The sequence below is a fragment of the Telopea speciosissima genome, chromosome 2 (assembly GCF_018873765.1).
Source record: "Telopea speciosissima isolate NSW1024214 ecotype Mountain lineage chromosome 2, Tspe_v1, whole genome shotgun sequence".
In the NCBI taxonomy this organism is placed as follows: Eukaryota; Viridiplantae; Streptophyta; class Magnoliopsida; order Proteales; family Proteaceae; genus Telopea; species Telopea speciosissima.
Window position 1 is genome coordinate 74,023,654 of NC_057917.1, and position 19,180 is coordinate 74,042,833.

General features: G+C 41.8%; 1 protein-coding gene across 7 annotated transcripts in view; it reads right to left on the minus strand.

Annotated features, from left to right (window-relative positions):
- LOC122650012 (callose synthase 7-like) overlaps positions 1 to 19,180 on the minus strand; it is a 101,214-nt gene that overhangs the window by 66,477 nt on the left and 15,557 nt on the right. For 3 of the 7 annotated variants that reach the window (XM_043843303.1, XM_043843304.1, XM_043843301.1), the window contains exons 7-12: positions 11,172 to 11,261; positions 10,973 to 11,064; positions 10,715 to 10,841; positions 4,500 to 4,634; positions 4,343 to 4,419; positions 4,128 to 4,227 (exon numbers count right to left, since the gene is read on the minus strand). In XM_043843303.1, coding sequence (XP_043699238.1) covers positions 4,128 to 4,227; positions 4,343 to 4,419; positions 4,500 to 4,634; positions 10,715 to 10,841; positions 10,973 to 11,064; positions 11,172 to 11,261 — 621 coding nt within the window. Of the gene's footprint in view, positions 1 to 4,127; positions 4,228 to 4,342; positions 4,420 to 4,499; positions 4,635 to 10,714; positions 10,842 to 10,972; positions 11,078 to 11,171; positions 11,262 to 19,180 lie in introns of those variants that run through there. The other 4 variants (XM_043843302.1, XM_043843305.1, XM_043843307.1 and 1 more) reach the window with 4 other exon arrangements.

The window sequence follows — 19,180 nt, forward strand, 5'->3', positions numbered from 1 at the left end:
CTGACACAAGAGCAAGCCATCCCTCAATGCTCGAAGCTCGGCAACCGAGTTAGTGCAAACACCATAAAAATTAGCGAAGGCTGCCAGAACCTCACCATTTGAGTTCCTAATGACCCCCCACCCCCTCCATAACCTAGATTTCCCCTACTCGCACCGTCCACATTCAGTTTTACAGAGACAAAGGGTGGGCACCAGTAAACAAGCAGAGGGCGATGGAGAAATAATGCCAAAGCACTGCAATATTAGCCCGTCCCTCAAGGATCCTGAGCGACCCACCTTAGGGGGTAAATGGATTTCCCTCGCCCAAGCTTTAATTTTTTCCACTATTGACCCTGCAGTGCGCCTACTCTCCCCATGCCTTCTATTGTTCCTCTCCTTCCAAAGCTCCCAAACGATCAAAGATGGCAGGATTCCTGAGATGTAACTCATGTTAGTACTCAGGCTGTTACAGCTTGCCGAACTCTGCCACGAAGAGACTCGACTTCTGACATCCTGGTAGGGAACATAAGAGATGTCAAAAAGCCTGGAGAAATAACCCCACACCTTAGCAGCCGTACCGCCATACAAAAGACAATGATTCATCGTATTATGAAGTACTTGTATGAAGTGATATTATGCATATGACTAATGACTGTAGAATGAAATTTGTTAAGTACTATGTGATGATCAATGTAAGGAAGTGATTTTATATATCATGTCAAATGAAAAGAATGCAAATGGAACGAAGGAGAAAGAACGAGAAAGGAAGTTAAGAAATAAATGTAAAAAGTGATGAAATGAAAAAGAAAGAAAGAGAATGAATGATGTTCATGTATTTACTGATTTAAATGAAAGTACATGGATGCTTGGTTTTGTATGTCATGTAATGATTTATGAAATGTTGAAAAGTCCAGTTTGTTGGAATGTGAATTACTATCTTAATGTATGTTGTGGAGCATGCTAAGGAATGTCTTATGAGTTCCATGAATATGTTACCTTTATATGATGAATGAAAATGGAAAGAAAAGATTGAATTGAAGTGAAAGAAAGATAATGAAAAAGAAGTATGTATGACTGATTAATGATTATTGTATTAAATACCCATGTAGCTACCACCCCTTTCCAGTAGGGGGTTATGTACTGGATGAGGGTCTTGAAAGGGAAAGAGAATAGGCAAGGGGTCCTCCCCCAGGGCTACGGTGCCTAGACACATGGGAGTAGAGCGCATCTAATATGATGTTTTTATAGATGAGGGGTCCTCCCCCAGGGCTACGATGCCTGGACACATGGGAGTAGAGCTCTATAATGCCGGGCTACAGTGCCTAGGAATGTATGTAGTCGACTACCACCCTCAACTGTTTGTGCACTATAGTAGTTCACTAAGTGGCCAAGACCTGACCTAATTAAATAAAAAGTGAAGTTTTATGAGGTGCTGTGTATGTCTCTGTTCCATTTATTGTTCTTTTGAATGCGTGTGTGTATAAGATCATGTGTACCTCACTGAGCGTAAGCTCATCCCTATATATATTGATGTTTTTCAAATGACGGGTCAGGTGTGGAGTCTTATATAGCTCCGGAGTATTTGAACTACGGGAAATGTTAGAAGATCAAAGAGAAATATTTTGAGAACAAAGTTATTTCAGAATATTTAATGTTAATGAATGAATGAACAAGATTTTAGTTGTACAACATTGTAGATAACTGCCAATAGTGTATACATTTGACTTGAACTGTTATCCAATATATAATGCTTCCGCCATGTTGCAAGCGTAATGTAGTCCTAGAATAGGTGATAATCCAACTAGGAGCCAATTGGAATCAAGCTTTGGTCAAGCCTGCTGTTTAGGGCTGATTTGGGGCTGTTTTAGGGCAAAATTAGGGTTTAGGATGGGAATTTGGGAATGGGGTTTATAGGGTTTTAATCTGCAGGTTTAGAGGGTCATTATGGTATAAAAATATCTGAATTTGAATCAGTTTTAATTTCCTGCAGAAATTAGGGTTAGGGTTTCGGGTTCTAAAACTAAGGAAAATAGCCAAAACTAGGGTTTTTAATGGGGGTTTAGGGCTAGGCTTGGGATCGAGTTTAGGGCACTGTGGGAGGGAGGTTCAATCCTAATATGGGCCTGTTTTGATGGTCCGAAGTGGGAGATCTGTAATTTTAGGGTTTAATGGCTAATGGAACTTTTTACAGAAATTAGGGTTGGAGTGATGGGAAGGGGCAGCAACTTGGGTCGAGTAGGGATGGTGTTGAGGGGAGGCTATGGTCAGAATTTGGATGGCTTCTGATAGGTAAGCAGATCTGGACAGAACTGAGATTCAGATCTGGGCAGAATGTAGCAGTCTAGGGTTTATGAGAAATAGGACAGAAAAAAAAGGGGATCGATTGGGGAAGGAAAGAAAGGATAAAACAGAAAATTAAAACCCAAACTTACACTGGATTCCTCCGGCAGCAGCTTGGATTGTTGAAGGATGTGAAACCACCTTCGAAATAGGGATCCTCCTAGTCGTCACGGCGTAAGGAGTCGTAGGATTCCACCCACCCTTCCACCTTGATAAGCCCACAAGGATGCACACACTCTTGGAGAGCAAGGAGCGGCAAGCAGCCACGAAAATCTCTTTTTTTAAATTCAAATCTGTTCTGGGGGAGCCTCCCACGATTCTTTTATTTATAATTAAAGGCCTAAGCCAAATCCTAATACAATCTAATCTCCTCCTCACTTAAATCGTGGAAGGGATCTAATCAAATTCAAATTACTAATTTAAAATACTAAAATGTCCTAACTACCCCTACTAACTTAAAATAAAAGAATCTAACTTAAAAACAACTAATTAAAAGAAGATTCCATATTAGCCAATAGGATAAAAGAACCTATTAACCAATAGGAACACTTCACTTAAATTAGACCCATTGAACCAATTGGATGCAACCAAATCTATACCGGTTCAATCTAAAAACATAAAAATAACTAAGTATTGGGCTAATCCCGTATGCAACCTAAGTACCCCTAGTTTAGGCTCATTAAAGTGGCCTATTACATAAAAAACCCTTGGGAACAAAGGCCCAACATGGATATAACCCAACCCTAGGCCTATTTCTAAAGATATAAGCCCTATTTGGTGATCATTCTGCATCAAAGCTAGATTGGGATTTATTTATTATTTTTAATGTAAGATTGTAACCTAATGGTTCGGCACTTGCAAGAGTAGTGCGTAGAATCCTGACCGAGTTTGGGACGTTACACAAAGTGTGAGAAATGAGAATGCCAAAGCCTGGAGGCTTGAGTCACCAACTGTCCCAAAATGTATAGTTGGTATACATGCATATAATGGAGCTGAGATATCCTTAAGAGTCCCCACATTAATTTTAAATCTTCAATACCATGTCTAACCCTTCCCCACCCAAGCCATGGAAATGAGTTTGCTAAGCACTTGTGACCAGAATGAAGAGTAAGGAAGAGAGTGGACGCTGAAAGTTTGTTTGGAACCATATATAGTGGTCAAGAAATATTTAGAGAGGATACATAACCATCATAAAATTCCTCTATTCAATCAAAACTACCACTATCAAACAAACAAAATCCCAACCAAAATGGTCCTACGCCTTCTCCAAATCAATCTTATAATAGGCCCTTGCAATTGAAAGAAGGTTAATCAGCATGTCAGCTCTAGTACTTTTCATCCTCAATTTCTTCTTTGAGGAATTAAGGAGATGAAGTTGAGATTAGACCCCTTAGCCATTTCCTATCCTATGAAAGTCCATCAGTACTTTATCAAAATCCTACTTGATTATGCACAACCTTTTTGTAGAAGGCTAAAGTAAAGCAAACAAGCCTCCTATGCCCTTTCAAAGCCTTTATGGTTGCCCCAATTCCTACACTCTAATATCCCGATGCACATTCTTGGGAATATCTACCGACTACTATCCAGTGCCCAAAGTTGGAAGGATTGATCTCATCTCACTTTGTAGCTTTGTGCACTAGAGAACAAAAAGACCATTTTCTCAATATCATCTGGGGAAAGAATACCAGCTTACTATGACCATTATTATATACAATACAAGTATACACCAATATTAAAATATGTTGAGCAAGTAGATAGAGGAAAAGTAAGATAAAACTCAATTTATGTAGCAAGTTCTAATGGTAAACATGGATAAAAACCTCATTTCTAGGCTGTATCTCATCAGAATGCACAAAAAAGTCTGCTTTAAGGTCCATTGGCCACCCCAACTTAAAACATTTATCTGACCTGCGAATGTGACCAGAAATTTCAAATATATGTTAAGAATATCAAGTCAAATAATAAAACATGTAAAGGTAACCTATATTCCAAAAAGATTCAAAGAGAATCTAAGCAATCTTACCAAAAATATTCATTTAGATCGTCATAATTTCTCCACTTTGAGTGGCTTAAAGTGCCTGCTTGGTTTCTCTTGGCTTCCTTTTCCACAAAACAACAATGGATATTCAGACATGACCTTGACTGGAGCAAATAACAACCAGTCGCAACATATTAGTTACCTTGCGCAAGACCTGGTAGATAGGTGTCACAACTTCACGCAAAAATGCCTCCTCACCCTGGTGTGCTGGTCGAAATGTACCTCCACTAACTGAATAGACATTGCTGTGCAGGATCCCATCAAGATCTCTAGCCATCTTATTGAAAAAAATAGAAAAAGGATTATTAGTTTTTATGAACAAAAAAGGGTTGTTAATCCGAGCAAAAAAAGGAAGGATTAAACCTATCAGCCACAATTATGGCATGAACACTATGTAAGCTAGTAAGTAGTACATATCCCAAAGTTTTATTCTCTCTTTTCACTTCTGTCATAAAGCCGGACTCACTTTGCTCATAAAGTTTCTGATCTCCATTCAAATTTAATGGCTCTCATTTTTTATCAAAACAGAAAAGGAGATTATCTTAATTTTTTATGGAGGAAGAAGGACATTACCATAACTGCAAACGTCTCACTGATTCACATAATATTTAATGCAATTTCACCATATATTGTCTATTTGTTTGAGAAACTACTCTACTTAAATCTAAAATCCTGTATAAAGCTCCAGGCCTCCAGAAATTCAAAGCAAAAAAGAGACATCATAGTTGTCAAGGCGTCGCCTAAGCGTCCAGGCGGATCTCTAGGTGCCTAGGTGACTGCCACCTTATTGTAGGGTACCTTGCACTGGTTTAATTGGTATCGAACCAGGTCTCGGCACTTATTTATGTCAAATATCATTTAAGTAAATGATTTTCATCTACTTAAGATATTATTCATAAATAAGCAAATACCTTCCTATTTGAATCCAATAAAAATAATTAAAAACTCAAATTCCAAAAGGATAAAAATTCAACCCCCACTTCAAGAACAAAAACCGGATTTTTTGCGGTAGGTGAAATTTTCAACTTTTTAATGCTGGGGTTTTTCTCAAATCTAAAAATTCCATAAATCTTAATATGGTAAAACATTGCTAAAAACCAAAAGTGCAGTACAATATTCATTTGTTTTGATATATAAAAAAAAATTTTCATTTAGAGCAATTTTGACAGCATTCGCACACACCAAATAAAGTTTGACCGGAACATAACTCCTTCAATATAAATCAAATTTAAGCAACCTTGGATTTGTTGGAAAGCTGGTTTTGTGCTCTATCTAATACAAAAAGTCTCATGCAAAAATAAAATCATTTGATCAATCAAATTTCTTAAAGAATATAACATTTCTCTAAATCGAGAGTAGGTTGATTTTTAATTTTTTTTTTAAACCCGAATATTACTTGGGACCCGGGCCAGCCCCTAGAGATTTATTAAAAATCAATCAATGAAAAAAGAATACAAGGGGGGGACGTACCGCCTTACCCCAACCCATAAGAGACTTGCTCTCAACTCAACACTGTACCCGACCCACACATACATTTAGACAAACTATTTCCTTAGCACTGGTAGCCCAGCCCTGTCCTCTCTAAGGATACGCTGCAGATCACCTGGCAGCTAGCTGCTAACGTGGGAGCTGATGGAGGAAGCCGTATCACAGGCCAGGTTGGATATCCAATCAGCCACCCTGTTACTCTCAACGCCCGAGTAGAGCAAACCAAGGCCATGATCTCCTGGAAAAGATACCAACCCCTCCAGAGGTTACACCTCTTATGACTCATCATTCTAATAGTGGAGGCAGAGTCCGAATTTACCACAATATCAAAACCCAACTCTTGGCACAACATCAAGCCATCTCTCAAAGCTCTCAACTCGGCCAAAGAGTTAGTGCAATCGCCATACAAATGAGAGCAAGCAGCCAGCACAACACCTTCCTTATCCCTGACCACCCCTCCACCCCCTTCAATACCAGGATTGCCTCTACAGGCACCGTCCACATTAAGCTTCACCGAGAAAAAAGGAGGGCACCAATAAACAGGAAGGGGGCTTTTCAGCCAGGCAGGGGGAGGTGAGAGACCGAAAACCTGCAGGATAAGAACCTCTCGAGGGGAGGATGAACACCCGAGCTTAGACGAGAACGTCAGACTTCTCACCCAACACTTAACACATTCAATAATAGCACAAGACGCCCGCCTGCTTTCCCCATGTCTTCTGTTGTTCCTTTCCTTCCACAACTCCCACACAATCAAGGAAGGGACAAGCCCTATAACATAAGCACATAGACTGTCACAGCCCGCCGACCCATGCCAAAGAGAAAACCGACCTCTGACCCCTTGCGAAGGCAGCTGATCAAAATCAAAAACACCTGAAAAGAATCTCCAAACCTTCGCGCAATTCTTCCAGAGATGAGGCAATGGTCAGTGGTTTCTCTCTTAGGCCTCCCGCAACAGTTACATTTCGATGCCAGGGGAATGCCCACAGACATCAACGACTCATCTGTGGGGATTTTCCCATTAAGGAGCTGCCAAGAAAAAAAGGCTATCTTCGTAGGCAAAGCTTGGTTCCAGATCCAGCTAGCATAGGCCACCTCGGGCAACCTGCACCGCACTTCATTCCAGGCCGATTTTGCTGTGAACACACCATCGCTAGTGCTAGTCCAAGCCAAATCATCATCCTTATCTGATAAACTAAAATTTCCTTGTAGGATGCTCTGCCAGGAGATTCCAGGACACCACCTAAGAAGCAAGTAGTAAGAGGCCTGCCCCTCTACAAATAGGCTTTTCAGGCCCCTGCTAAGCACCTCTTCAGCCAATATGACTAGGTCAGGCGATAAGGGATCGCCTTGTCCCAATCCCTTGGTGGATTTGAAGTAGCCCGAAGCATGGCCCCCCAGAACTATAGAAAACCAGCAATTCTCAACAGTCTTTCTGATTAAACCAATCCAAGCGTCAGCAAAGCCAAACCTAGAGAGCACCAAATCGCGGAACTTCCACTCCAGGCGGTCATAAGCCTTCGCCATATCCAACTTGAGGATCACGTTGCCCCCCCCCCGGGCCTTCCTGTTTAGATCCTGGGCAATCTCTTGGACCAAAGAGATGCTGTCATGAATACAACTGCCCTGGACAAAAGCTCCTTGCTCTTCCGCTACCAAGGAAGGGAGAAAAATGGCCAACCTAGAAACAAAAATCTTGGCAATAATTTTGTAGGAGAAGTTGCAGAGGCTAATGGGCCAAAAATCAGACATTACCTCAGGGCAGTCCTTCGTTGGAATGAGCACTAGGTTGGCAGAGGTGAAGCTTCTTGGAAGGCTGCCTCCCTCAAAAAACTCCTTAACCGCTCCCCAGACATCACTACCAACCACCTCCCAACAAGCAGTGAAAAAATGCCCAAAGAAACCATCAGGACCCAGGGCACTGTCACTCGACAGGGAAAAAACCGCCCCTCTTACTTCCTCAAGAGCTGGTGGAGCCAACAGAGAGATCTTGTCCACCTCCGACACCACTTTGGGAATGCAAGACAGCAGGTCCTCATCAACCAAACACCCCTGAGTGGAGATGATGTCCGAAAAGTGACTTACCGCCGCCGCTTGAACTCCCTCACGGTCAGAAACCCAGGTGCCATTTGCCGCTTGAATTTTCGGGATTCCACCTATCCTTCTTATAACATTAAACATAGAGTGGAAAATTTTGGTGTTCTTGTCCCCCTCCTTTAGCCATGTCACCGTGGATTTTTACCTCTAGAAAATTTCCTACTGTAGCAAAACCCCCTCCAGTCTCTTCTTGGCATCATTAAGGTCCCCCCAGGAAGCAGGATTAGCAAGAAGGTCATGAGCCACCTCCGCCCTGCTAACCTCGTCCTCCGCTACCCTGACATTCTGATGGATATTGCCAAACACCTCCCTGTTCCACGTACGTAGAGCACCAAGCAATCGTTTAAGCTTCGAGAACAACAGAAAGAGAGGCAATCCCACTGCAGGCAAATCCCACTGGCTCTTAACGAACTTAAGAAACCCCGGATGCATTAACCATATTTGCTGGAATTTGAAGGCAGACAAGGGCCGAGAAGTTGAATTTGAAGCAGAGAGCCATAAAGGAGCATGATCAGAACAAGTATGGCTGAGATGGGTCACCTCACACCTGAGGAATAAAGCTAACCAGGCTGGATTCACCAGAAACCGATCAAACCTGGCCAGGACCCTCGCTGCACCACGTTGGTTATTAGACCAGGTGTAAAAATTTCCCACATAGCCCATATCCACAAGAGCAACACTACTCACAAAGTTTCCAAAGTCGTCCAGAGACAGAGCAAGCCGGCCTACTGCCAATTTTTTTCCAATGGTGCCAAAATAGCATTAAAATCACCACCCAACAGCCAGGGAAGAGTAGCAGAGCGAGAAAAACGATGGAGAGCCTCCCACATCTCCTTCCGCTCAATTGCCGTACAAAGACCAAGGACAAAGGTAACAAGGAAACCGTTGACTGCCTGGCATTCAAAAGTAACAAACTGGCGAGTCTCCTCCACCACATGAACAACCAGCGAACTCCTCCAAAACATCCAAATCCTCTCTGCAGTATACACTGAGTCCATCCCAATCCTCCTCATCACAGTTAACGCCTTGGAGAGGTGCGCTTTAGGTTCCGCAATAGCTATAATGTCAATTCTATGAAGTTTGATCAACGCCTTCAACCGCCTAGAAGTAGGCTTGTTCCCCACACCTCTTGCATTCCAAAATAAACAATTCATTTAGACACAAGTAGGGAAGAATCCACCAGCCCCATGGACTTCGTAATGCGTCTCTGCAGGCCCCCCTTCACCTGCCGGCTACGTTTTAGCTTTTTCCTTTTATACACCTGGGCAACGTTGACAAAGGCGGATCGAGGAGATTTCCTTTTCACCCTTGGGGGCGCCACCCTGCCATCCCTCTCTCCCACGCTCTCAAAGGTTCTGCGTAGCCTATCCCCGAGCGTAGCGTTGAAAGCTCTGTAGTTTGCCAACAATTTGTCATGGTTCATGGGGACCTCAATACACCTAGTCACATGCGAGTCATCCCTGACACAGGGACCCCCTGGCAAGACCCCAAAGAAAGGCGTTGAAGAACCCTCCGCAAAGTGCGAACCCGCCATCACCAAAGCACCGTCAGCTTCCCCTTCGACAGCTGCCTCAGAAACTGCCTCCAGGCGCCCCTGCGATGACGCAACCACTGTCGATAACTCCAAAACACCTGCTCCCACCTTGCCGGCTTCATATGTCGGCAAGCAAATCAAAGGATCCATCACACCACTACCAACAGCAACCAGTGCACCCTCTTGCACCACCTCGCAAGCCACCGTACCAGCTATCTCAGTGGTAGGAAGTCCTCTGACAGCAACGGCAGAAAACCATTGAGCACCACCCACAGCGTCTGATCCCCCCACAATGTCATCACAAATCACCACAGCAGCACCCGCCGAAGGTCCGCCAAACCCAGGCGCACTCTAAACCGCAGGTCTTCAACGACCTCCTCTCCCAATCACGCCGCCAGGTACCATGTAATTAAACTTAGATACAATAAACCAGAATTTATGAAGAAGATGGAGAAGAGGAGAGGGTGAACACGATAGGAATGGAATGGAATACTTCTATCGTGGGTCGCCTCTCCCTTATATTAATCAAGCAACCAACTCTTGGTAGGAAACCTACTAAGAGTCCAAATCTAATTACAACAGAAAGTAAAAACCAAGTCCAATTACAATAAAGGTAAATAACTAAAAGCAAACTATAACTCAGCATTATTCCATGGTACACAGTACCACACGACACACTTTAACAAAAAGCATACACATTTATTAAAAAAGAACAATGAAACATCAACTTCTACACGTTAGTCATTCAGCTGAATAAAAATAACTATATTGCAAGGTAAAAAGGTCATAGACTCAAAAAAAAAAAAGGGGGGGGCACCCAGCACGAGGCTCCCGCCACTGCAGAGTCTGGAGAGGATCATAGGGTCATAGAAATCCCAAATTAAAGTTGTTAACCAATTGTAAGTCAGCAGCTCAAACAGTGGAAATCATGTTTCTACTTTTGTAAGAGCTTGTTTGATAGTGATCGCCAGGTTAGTTGTAAGGTCAGCATAGAGCGTCACCAAAGAGCCTTCACAATCACAATGAGTTGGTTGCAGGTTAAGCTGTGATCCCACGTAGCAGTAATTGGTTGACTTACCACCAGTATTAATCTCAATCCCTGGTTGGGTCATACTAATTTAAAATATAATCTTCCCCTTTGATTGACTAATAAACTGCACAGTGATTTAAGGAAAAAATAAAAGGACAGACATACTCAGCAGAAACAATTATACTGTTTCACCAGAATAAAGAAAACATACATTATGAAAGATGTAGCAAATACATTCTGGCATGAATCGGATATTTGAAGCTTCACCCCAAATGAGAAGATACAGTCCAATATAAAGAAGCTGTAACTGTTGTCTGTCAGCAGCATTATACGCGATGCTGCAAATAAAAATAAGAAAACCAATAAAAGGAAACATCTAGAGCTTCACAAGGCAAAAAGAAACCACCAAAAACATCACTACTTTAAAGGTCATTACTTATAAATTTTGATATGACTTGCAACCACTTACTTGACATTTTGTTCACAATGCAAGTAGTTACACCATGAGCGATAATTTTTTAAGATTTTCCCCATCAAATTCTCTATGGTGTCATTTTCCAGCTGCATTAAGCACCTTTGTTAATCTCCAATGAAAGATGCAAGCCCAGATAGCTAACAAGCAAATAGACAAAACTAAATTGGATCCTGACCAAAAGAAAGCAAATTACCTGACCATAATCCTCTTGTTGCTTATTCTTTATATCAGCATTTGCCAGTAACAATATCAAGTGTTCCCTCTGATTTGCTACATTTCCTTTCTTCAGTGTTGAACATTTATGACAAAAGCAGAAATAGTTAGATGGCTCAAGTGTTTATTTACTGATACTCAAAAGTCAAAACAAAATTAGAATTTGTGGAGAAAATAAGGGTTACATATATACAGACCAACAGATGACCATGCATTTTATTGCTGGCACAATTAAATCATCTGCAAAGAATTAAGAACCACCAGTTGACCAGCCCCACCTAAATAACTTCAATTCAAATCATCTAATCAAAGTCCTGTAACCACCTGCTGTTTAGTATTCCTACTGGTTGTTAATCATCCCATAATTCACAATTATTCCCAATACAACCACTTGGTTTCCTTGGTATGTGTCCTATTCAAAAAAAATCCTGCACTTTTTCAGTGGTTTTTTACAATTCACAATTGAAAATCAGATTCTACCAAATCCTACAATTTGTATTTCTCCACGTTGAGGAAAACAACAGTACATTTTTTTTGTGTGGGGGGATACAAATAGCAATGAATGTGATTTTCTTATTTACCAGTCTTTTTGTAATGAAGAGGCACACAAGTTGGTACAACAATGCCTCCCCATCCAATCCTTTCTCCTCCACCGGAAGCTGCTTGTTTCACCCTCTTGTATCCTATATTGGAACGGTCTTGAAGACATCGATCACCTTTTCTTCTCTTGTCCCTTTGCCTCTTCTATTTGGAAAAAAAGCCCATGAAACCTGCTGGCCCTGTACAGGAAGACCCTTACCCTTCTCAAGGGGGAGTGGCTTTGGTTAGATATGTCCTTCTCTGGCAATAGTATTTGTGATACTACAGGCAAGCTTGTGCTTAGTGCTGTTATCTCCCACATTTGGATGGAGCGGAATCTTCGTCGATGGACCTCCAACTCCCTCTCTCTTGAGATGATTTGGAAAGCCATCTATTTTGATGTCAGCTCCAAGCTCCACATATTACCCATAGTTCTGTTATTGATTCTCCAAGGAACTGCTGTTATGTTGTCTCCTAGGGCTTATGTCTCTCTTCTTCAGTCTCCTGTCCCTTCTCCCTAGGGCTTGAGTCTTTGTATCTTCTCCCCCCCCCCCCCTCTTTTCCCCCTGTGTATTCCTGCCCCCCCTTTCTCCCCCCATTTCCGGTTTTTGTAATGAATTATTTATTCTCCCAAAAAAGAATTTAAATGACAGACCCACATTTAAACTATCAAAAAAAAACAAAAAGTTCAGTACAACATTGAGAGGTCGAAAACGCTAAGGACTATTCTTCAAATAATTAGAAATACAAAAGCTATGTAAAGGATCAAGAACCCAAACTTGATGAGTCTCGCTTAAATCCCCCTAATGCTATAAAACCAACCATAGAACGTTTCCCCATCTGAATTTACTCTTATTAGTTTTATGATGGAAAATGTCGTGCATGAATTATATGTAAAAGAGAACAAAAAAGAATCATAGATCAGATTGGAAAACAGGGAATTAGGGTTTGAACAACCAATCGATTCTGCATATGAATCTGATATCAGTTAATAAATAGAGCAGCAAATCAGAATTGATATCATTAGCTTAAGAAGAAACAGGGGCAAAATTGGAAAACAGGGATAATTCCAGATCGACAGGTCAAAATCTTGCCAAAATTGAATCAAGTTCTTTTGGAATGAAGAACATTAGGTCAAGATATGGGCAGATTCTAACGGCTGGATTCCTTTATTCATAATTTTTGCAAAAAAAAAAAACTTGCATATGAATTCTGGATAGAACAAAAGTTGCAGAACATTTCAAAACTCAACTTACTTTTTTTGTGGGGGTGAATAAATAATTCATTTCCAAAGAAAAGAAGAATACAACAACCCCCTTAAGAGGAGAAAAGGAGAAACAACAAATGCACAAATATACAAACAAGACCAAACCCTAAGGGAGAACGGGAGGAGGCCTGAAAGAAGAGGAAGGGAGACTGATGTAGATCGAAGCACGAAGAAGAAAATAACAAAAATAAAATTCAGGAGAAGTTACTGTTCACGTGAACAGTACCATGAGTTACTGCATAGTGCTGCGGGCCCACCTTGACAGCTGGCTTAGAGGATGATTGTTCAGATTCTTTTCACTCTTCTAATTAGATTAGTTTTTATTTTCAAATTTAAAAAGAATATTTCATTGCAATAGAGTCTTAGGTAGTTTCTAATTTCAGATTTAGAAAGTAGGTGTTGAAATCCTTGAATAATGGCTTGTCAATGAGACAGTGGCCATACCTTTATTTATAATCTTAGAATATTACAAATATGGAAGACTTGCTTAGCACTCAACTAACACATTTAACATGTGCTAAATGAACCTAGACACTATAGGTACAAGGACAATATTACCCCTATGACCAATGTACCCTTGAACCCATATTACAACACTCCCCCTCAAGCTGGTGCATACATGTCAAACATGCCCAACTTGCTAACAATAGAACAAAATAATTTACTACCAATCCCCTTAGTAAGAATATCAACCACCTGATCACTAGACTAAACAAACGGAATACCAATGACTCCATGCTCCAGCTTCTCCTTGATAAAGTGCCGATCAATCTCAACATGTTTAATGCGGTCATGTTGGACTGGATTATGGGCAATGTTGATTGCAGATTTGCTGTCGCAATAGTCTCATGGGACGATCAACTGACATTCCAAGATCGTGAAGAAGTCCTTTGAGACAGAGAAGTCCGCAGATGCCTTGTGCCATGGCTCTAAAGTCAGCTTCAGCACTGGACCGAGCAACCACTGCCTGCTTCTTGCTTCTCCAAGTAGTTAAGCTACCTCCAACATAGGTGCAATATCCAGAAGTGGACCTTCTATCATCAGGGCTGCCTGCCCAATCTACATCAGTATAAGCTTCCACCCGGAGATGACTATGTGAGGAATATAGGACTCCTTCACCAGGAGAGGACTTTAGGTACCTTAGGATCCGGTATGATACTTCCAAGTGAGAAGAGTGAGGATCATGCATAAACTGGCTGACTACACTTACTGCAAATGCAATATCTGGTCGGGTATGGGATAAATATATCAATCTCCCAACCAACCTCTGATAACTGCCCTTATCCACAGGGTCACCGTCCTTACTCTTCAAGTGTGTGTTACGTTCCAGTGGTGTATCGACCGGTTTACACCCAAGCATCCCAATGTCTTTCAATAAATCTAGAGTATACTTTCTCTAAGAAAGAGATATACCTTTAGTAGAATAGGCAACCTTTATTCCCAAGAAATACCGCAATCTGCCCAGGTCCTTGACCTCAAACTTAGTACCCAAATCGGTCTTCAACCTCTGAATTTCTTGTGTATCACTTCCGGTGATCACTATATCATAGATAGACAATCAAAATAGTGATATGCTGTCCCACCCATTTAAGAAACAGCATGTGGTAAGCATTGCTTTGCTTATATCCATTAGCAACCATAGCTCTATGGAAACGACCAAACCATGCCCAGGGAGACTACTTTAAGCCGTTCAAGGCCTTCTTCAATTTGCACACCTTTCCTTGAGTGTTTGGTGAGGCAAAACCAGGAGATATCTCCATACAGACATCTTCTTTCTACTCTCCATGTAAGAAGGCATTCTTCACATCAAGTTGTTGAAGATCCCAACCTTGATTCACAGCAGAGGAAATGATGACTCTCACTGTATTCATCTTTGCCACAGGAGCAAAGGTCTCTTGATGGTCGATTCATTGGGTTTTAGTGAACCCTTTGGCAACCAACCTTGCTTTATACCTTTCTACTGAGCCATCAAGTTTATGCTTCACAACAAATACCCATTTGCAACCAACAGGTCTCTTTCCTGATGGAGGAATCACCAAATCCCAAGTCTGATTTTTCTCTAGGGCACGCATTTCTTCATTCATCGCAACCTTCCATTTTTGCTCTGCTATTGCTTCATGCCAACTGTTAGGAATAGTGACAGAGGATAATGAAGACATAAAGGCATGGAAAGAAGGAGTAAGGGAGTTGTAAGATACAAAATTAGAAATTGGGTGTTGAGTACAACTCCGCTTTGGCTTCCGAACAGCAATAGGCAAATCCAGACTAGGATCATAAGGAAGCTTAGCAGGAGAATGAGTGGGACAACTCGGAGCAGGTGCTGATTGAGTAGGATCAGTAGTAGTGGTTTCTTTGTACAATGGTCCATGAGAAGGAAAAAATGTTCTCTGAGAATTCAACAGAAGAATCCTCTATAGTAGGTACATGAACATCCATGGGAACAATCAGCGGGACCTTTAAATCTGAAGCACTTATGATCTCCCCCTGCAGAGGTACCGGTGATGGAAAGTAGGCCTCGGATCCACAAAACACAACATCCATGGTAACAAATAATTTTCTGGTTGGAGGATGGTAGCACTTGTAGCCCTTCTGAGTAGCCGAGTAGCCAAGAAAAATGCACCGAAGTCCTTTTGGGTTGAACTTGCCATGAACATGGTGGTTTCGGGCAAACACCACATAACCAAACATTTTGGGTGGCACAACAAAAGTCGAGGAGCCCAACAAAATATCCAACGGGCAACGACCTCCTAAGACTCTGGAAGGAAGCCGATTGATAAGGTAAGTGGCTGTGAGGACTGCATCACCCCAGAAACGAGGAGGAACAGCCATAGCAAACATCAGAGATCAAGCCATCTCCAGTAAATGCCGGTTCTGGGGTTCAGCAACCCCATTCTAAGCAGGTGTATCCACACAAGAGGTTTGATGGATAATCCCATGAGTATCCACGTATAATCGAAAGGCACCATCCATGTATTCTTTGCCATTGTCAAACCGAAGAATTTTGACTTTTAGCATCGAACTGGGTCTGAACCATCTTATGAAATAGGGTAAAACAGCTGAAAACATCACTCTTATTGTGCATCAAGTAGACCCCAGTGGTCCGACTATAACAATCAATGAAGGTGACAAACCACCGAAAGCCAGAAGTAGAAACACACCGGGTAGGGCCCCAAACATCAGAATGAATCAAATTAAAAGGTGATAAACTTCTACTGTCAGAAATAGGATAAACTGTCCGATTTTGTTTTGCTAAAATACAAGCATCACAAGAAAAATTAAATTTATTATAACGTTTGACTAAACTGGGGAAAAGATCAGATAAACCCCCATAGGGGGATGGCCCAAACGTCTATGCCAATTATTCAACTCCAAAATTGCAGAATCAGATTCAATAGAGGAAGACTGAGATGTCAAGGCTGCCGGTGAACCATCTAGTACATAAAGACCACAACCATTTTACTACATGCAATCATACAACCCGTCTCCAAGTCCTGAAACAAACAACGGTTGGGAAAAAATGTCACTTTGCAATTTAAATCTCTGGTTATACTACTAATTGAAAATAGTAGAGAATTTTGGAACATGCAAGACAGAGGATAGGCAAAGAGAGGATGTGCATTGTACAGATCCCTTTCCCGTGATAGAAGAAAGAGACCCGTCAGCAACACGGACTTTCGTATGACCAAATAAAGGGGAATACATGAAAAAAATAGATGAAGAACCTATCATATGGTCGGTTGCTCCAGAGTCAATCACCCAAGAATCGTGAATGACAGAGGAGCAGTTCCCACCAAATGAAATACCTGGAGAAGGAGTAGTATGAGTAGTAGAAGGCACAGAAACAGCCAAGGTAGCCAATGAAGAGGATGTAGATGTTAAAGAAGGCGTGTCCAAACAATTCATCATATCCTTGGGTTGTTGGAGTTCAGCCACCACTTGAGAAAGAGATTGCTCTGGTTGTTCTTCAGTGGATGCCGGATTAGCACAGGTGCTATTAGACCGATTAGAACCACCTCTGCCACGCCCTCGAGTATCTGTAGGGCGACCATGTAGCTTCCAACAGGGGTCCTTTATGTGTCACTCCTTTCCATAGTGATCACATTTAATAGGAGCACGATCCCCAGATGGCCGATCAGTAGGAACAAAACGGGAAGTATTGCCACGAGCAGAAGACTGTGAACCAAAAATAAGAGACGATCTTTCCTGACTGACAGGACTAACCATGGCAGTACGTCGACTGTCCTCAGTAGAAAGAATCGCATATGGCTTTTCAAGAGTGGGTAGAGGATCACGATTAAGAATATTAGCTCGGATCGGATCAAATTCAATATTGAGCCCGGCCAAAAAATAAAAAACACGAAGACCGTCTTCCCATTTCTGATAAGTCGTTGCATCAACAGCACTGGTTGCAGTAAAGGTACCCAAAAAAACCAACTGTTGCCACATAGTGCACATGGTGTTATAGGATTGTGAAAGGGACAACTCCAACTGCTTGGTAGAGTGAATCTTGTGACGAAGTTTATAACACTGAGCAGCATTCCCAACTTGAGAATACGTGTTTGTCTTCCATATCTTGGCCGGTGAATCAAGAAGAAGATAACGACCAGCAATCTCTTGCTCCATGGAATTCACCAAATATGACACAACCAGAAAATTAAAATTTTTCCATCGATCTTGGGCAGGATCAGTAGTATCAAGCCTGACAGAGGTTCCAGTGATGTAGCCAGAGAGACCACGGGAACAGATTGCAAACAAGCATGAACGAGACCACAATAGGTAATTGGCCCCATTTAATTTGATAGGACTGGCTGAAAAAGGAACAAAATCACGCTGCGATGTGCCATCAGGGCCAGATGAAGCAGACGTAATGTCAGAGCTGTCAGGCATGGTGACTAGGTCAGAGGAAAAATTCAATAATGAAGGGAAAAAATTGCAGATTTGTTTACTGCATAGGAAAATTTATGGTAAAAAAGAGCCCTTGGTGGGAGTCAACTCACCACTACGGGAGGGCTTAAAAGGATCGCAAGGAGTCTAGGAGGGCCTCTCGTGAGAAAAAAAGAGAGGGTCGCGGGAGGGAGGTAGTGGTGTGAAAAAGTGGTGGTGGGAGGCTGGCGGTGGTGTGGAGTGTTGGCGGAAGATTGGTGGAGGTGGCTACTGGCGAAGGTGGCTGCTGGCGGTGATGCTGCTGCTAGGGTGAATTCACGATGGAGAGAAGAGAGAGAAAAAACGAAAAAAGGAAAGAAATTTTTAGATCCCATATTCTCGGATTGGCTCTGATACCATGTTGAAATCCTCGAATAATGGCTTGTCAATTAGACAGTGGCCATGCCTTTATTTATAATCTTAGAATATTACAAATATGGAAGACTTGCTTAGCACTCAACTAACACATTTAACATGTGCTAAATGAACCTAGGCACTATAGGTATAAGGACAATATTACCCCTATGACTAATGTACCCTTGAACCCATATTACAACAGTAGGCTTAGCTTTTATTTAGAAGATCCAATCAAGTTTCTATTCTTATGCAATATTTAGTTTCTAAATATTAGTTTCAATTATGTTAAGTTTATATTTCTTTTGTTACTTGAGGAGCAAGTTATTGCTGCCTATTTCTATGTAAGGCTTTTAGAAGCCAAAATAGACGATTTGAATAGTTGAATGAAAAAGAAAAATTGCTTTGAAGCAAAAGATTCTCTTGTCCAATATCTGTGACATGAAGGGCTGGGAGGCCTGTAGGGCTAATAGGAGCCTTGCTGGGAGAGCCAAATCTTCTTATCCCAACCTTCTATTTCTTATTTACCCCTTCTTCTCCATTGAACCTGGTTTGCTATGAAGCTTCCCCACTGCACAGAAAGCCATCCAAGATCTGTTACTGCTGCTCCAAGCTGTGCTAAGTTGCTGCTACTGCTGCTAGAGATCCATTCTCAAGGGTGAAGACTCTTTCCATCGATTGAAGCTGCTCTTACACTTCTGCAATTCTTCTGGACTGAACCTTCTAATTCCATACCACCCTGAAAAAATTGCTTTGAAGCAAAAGATTCTCTAGTCCAATGGCTGTGACATGAAGGGCTAGGAGCCTGGCTGTGAGAGTTGAATCCTCTATACCCCTTTCTTCTCTTCTTCTTCTTCCAATGGCTG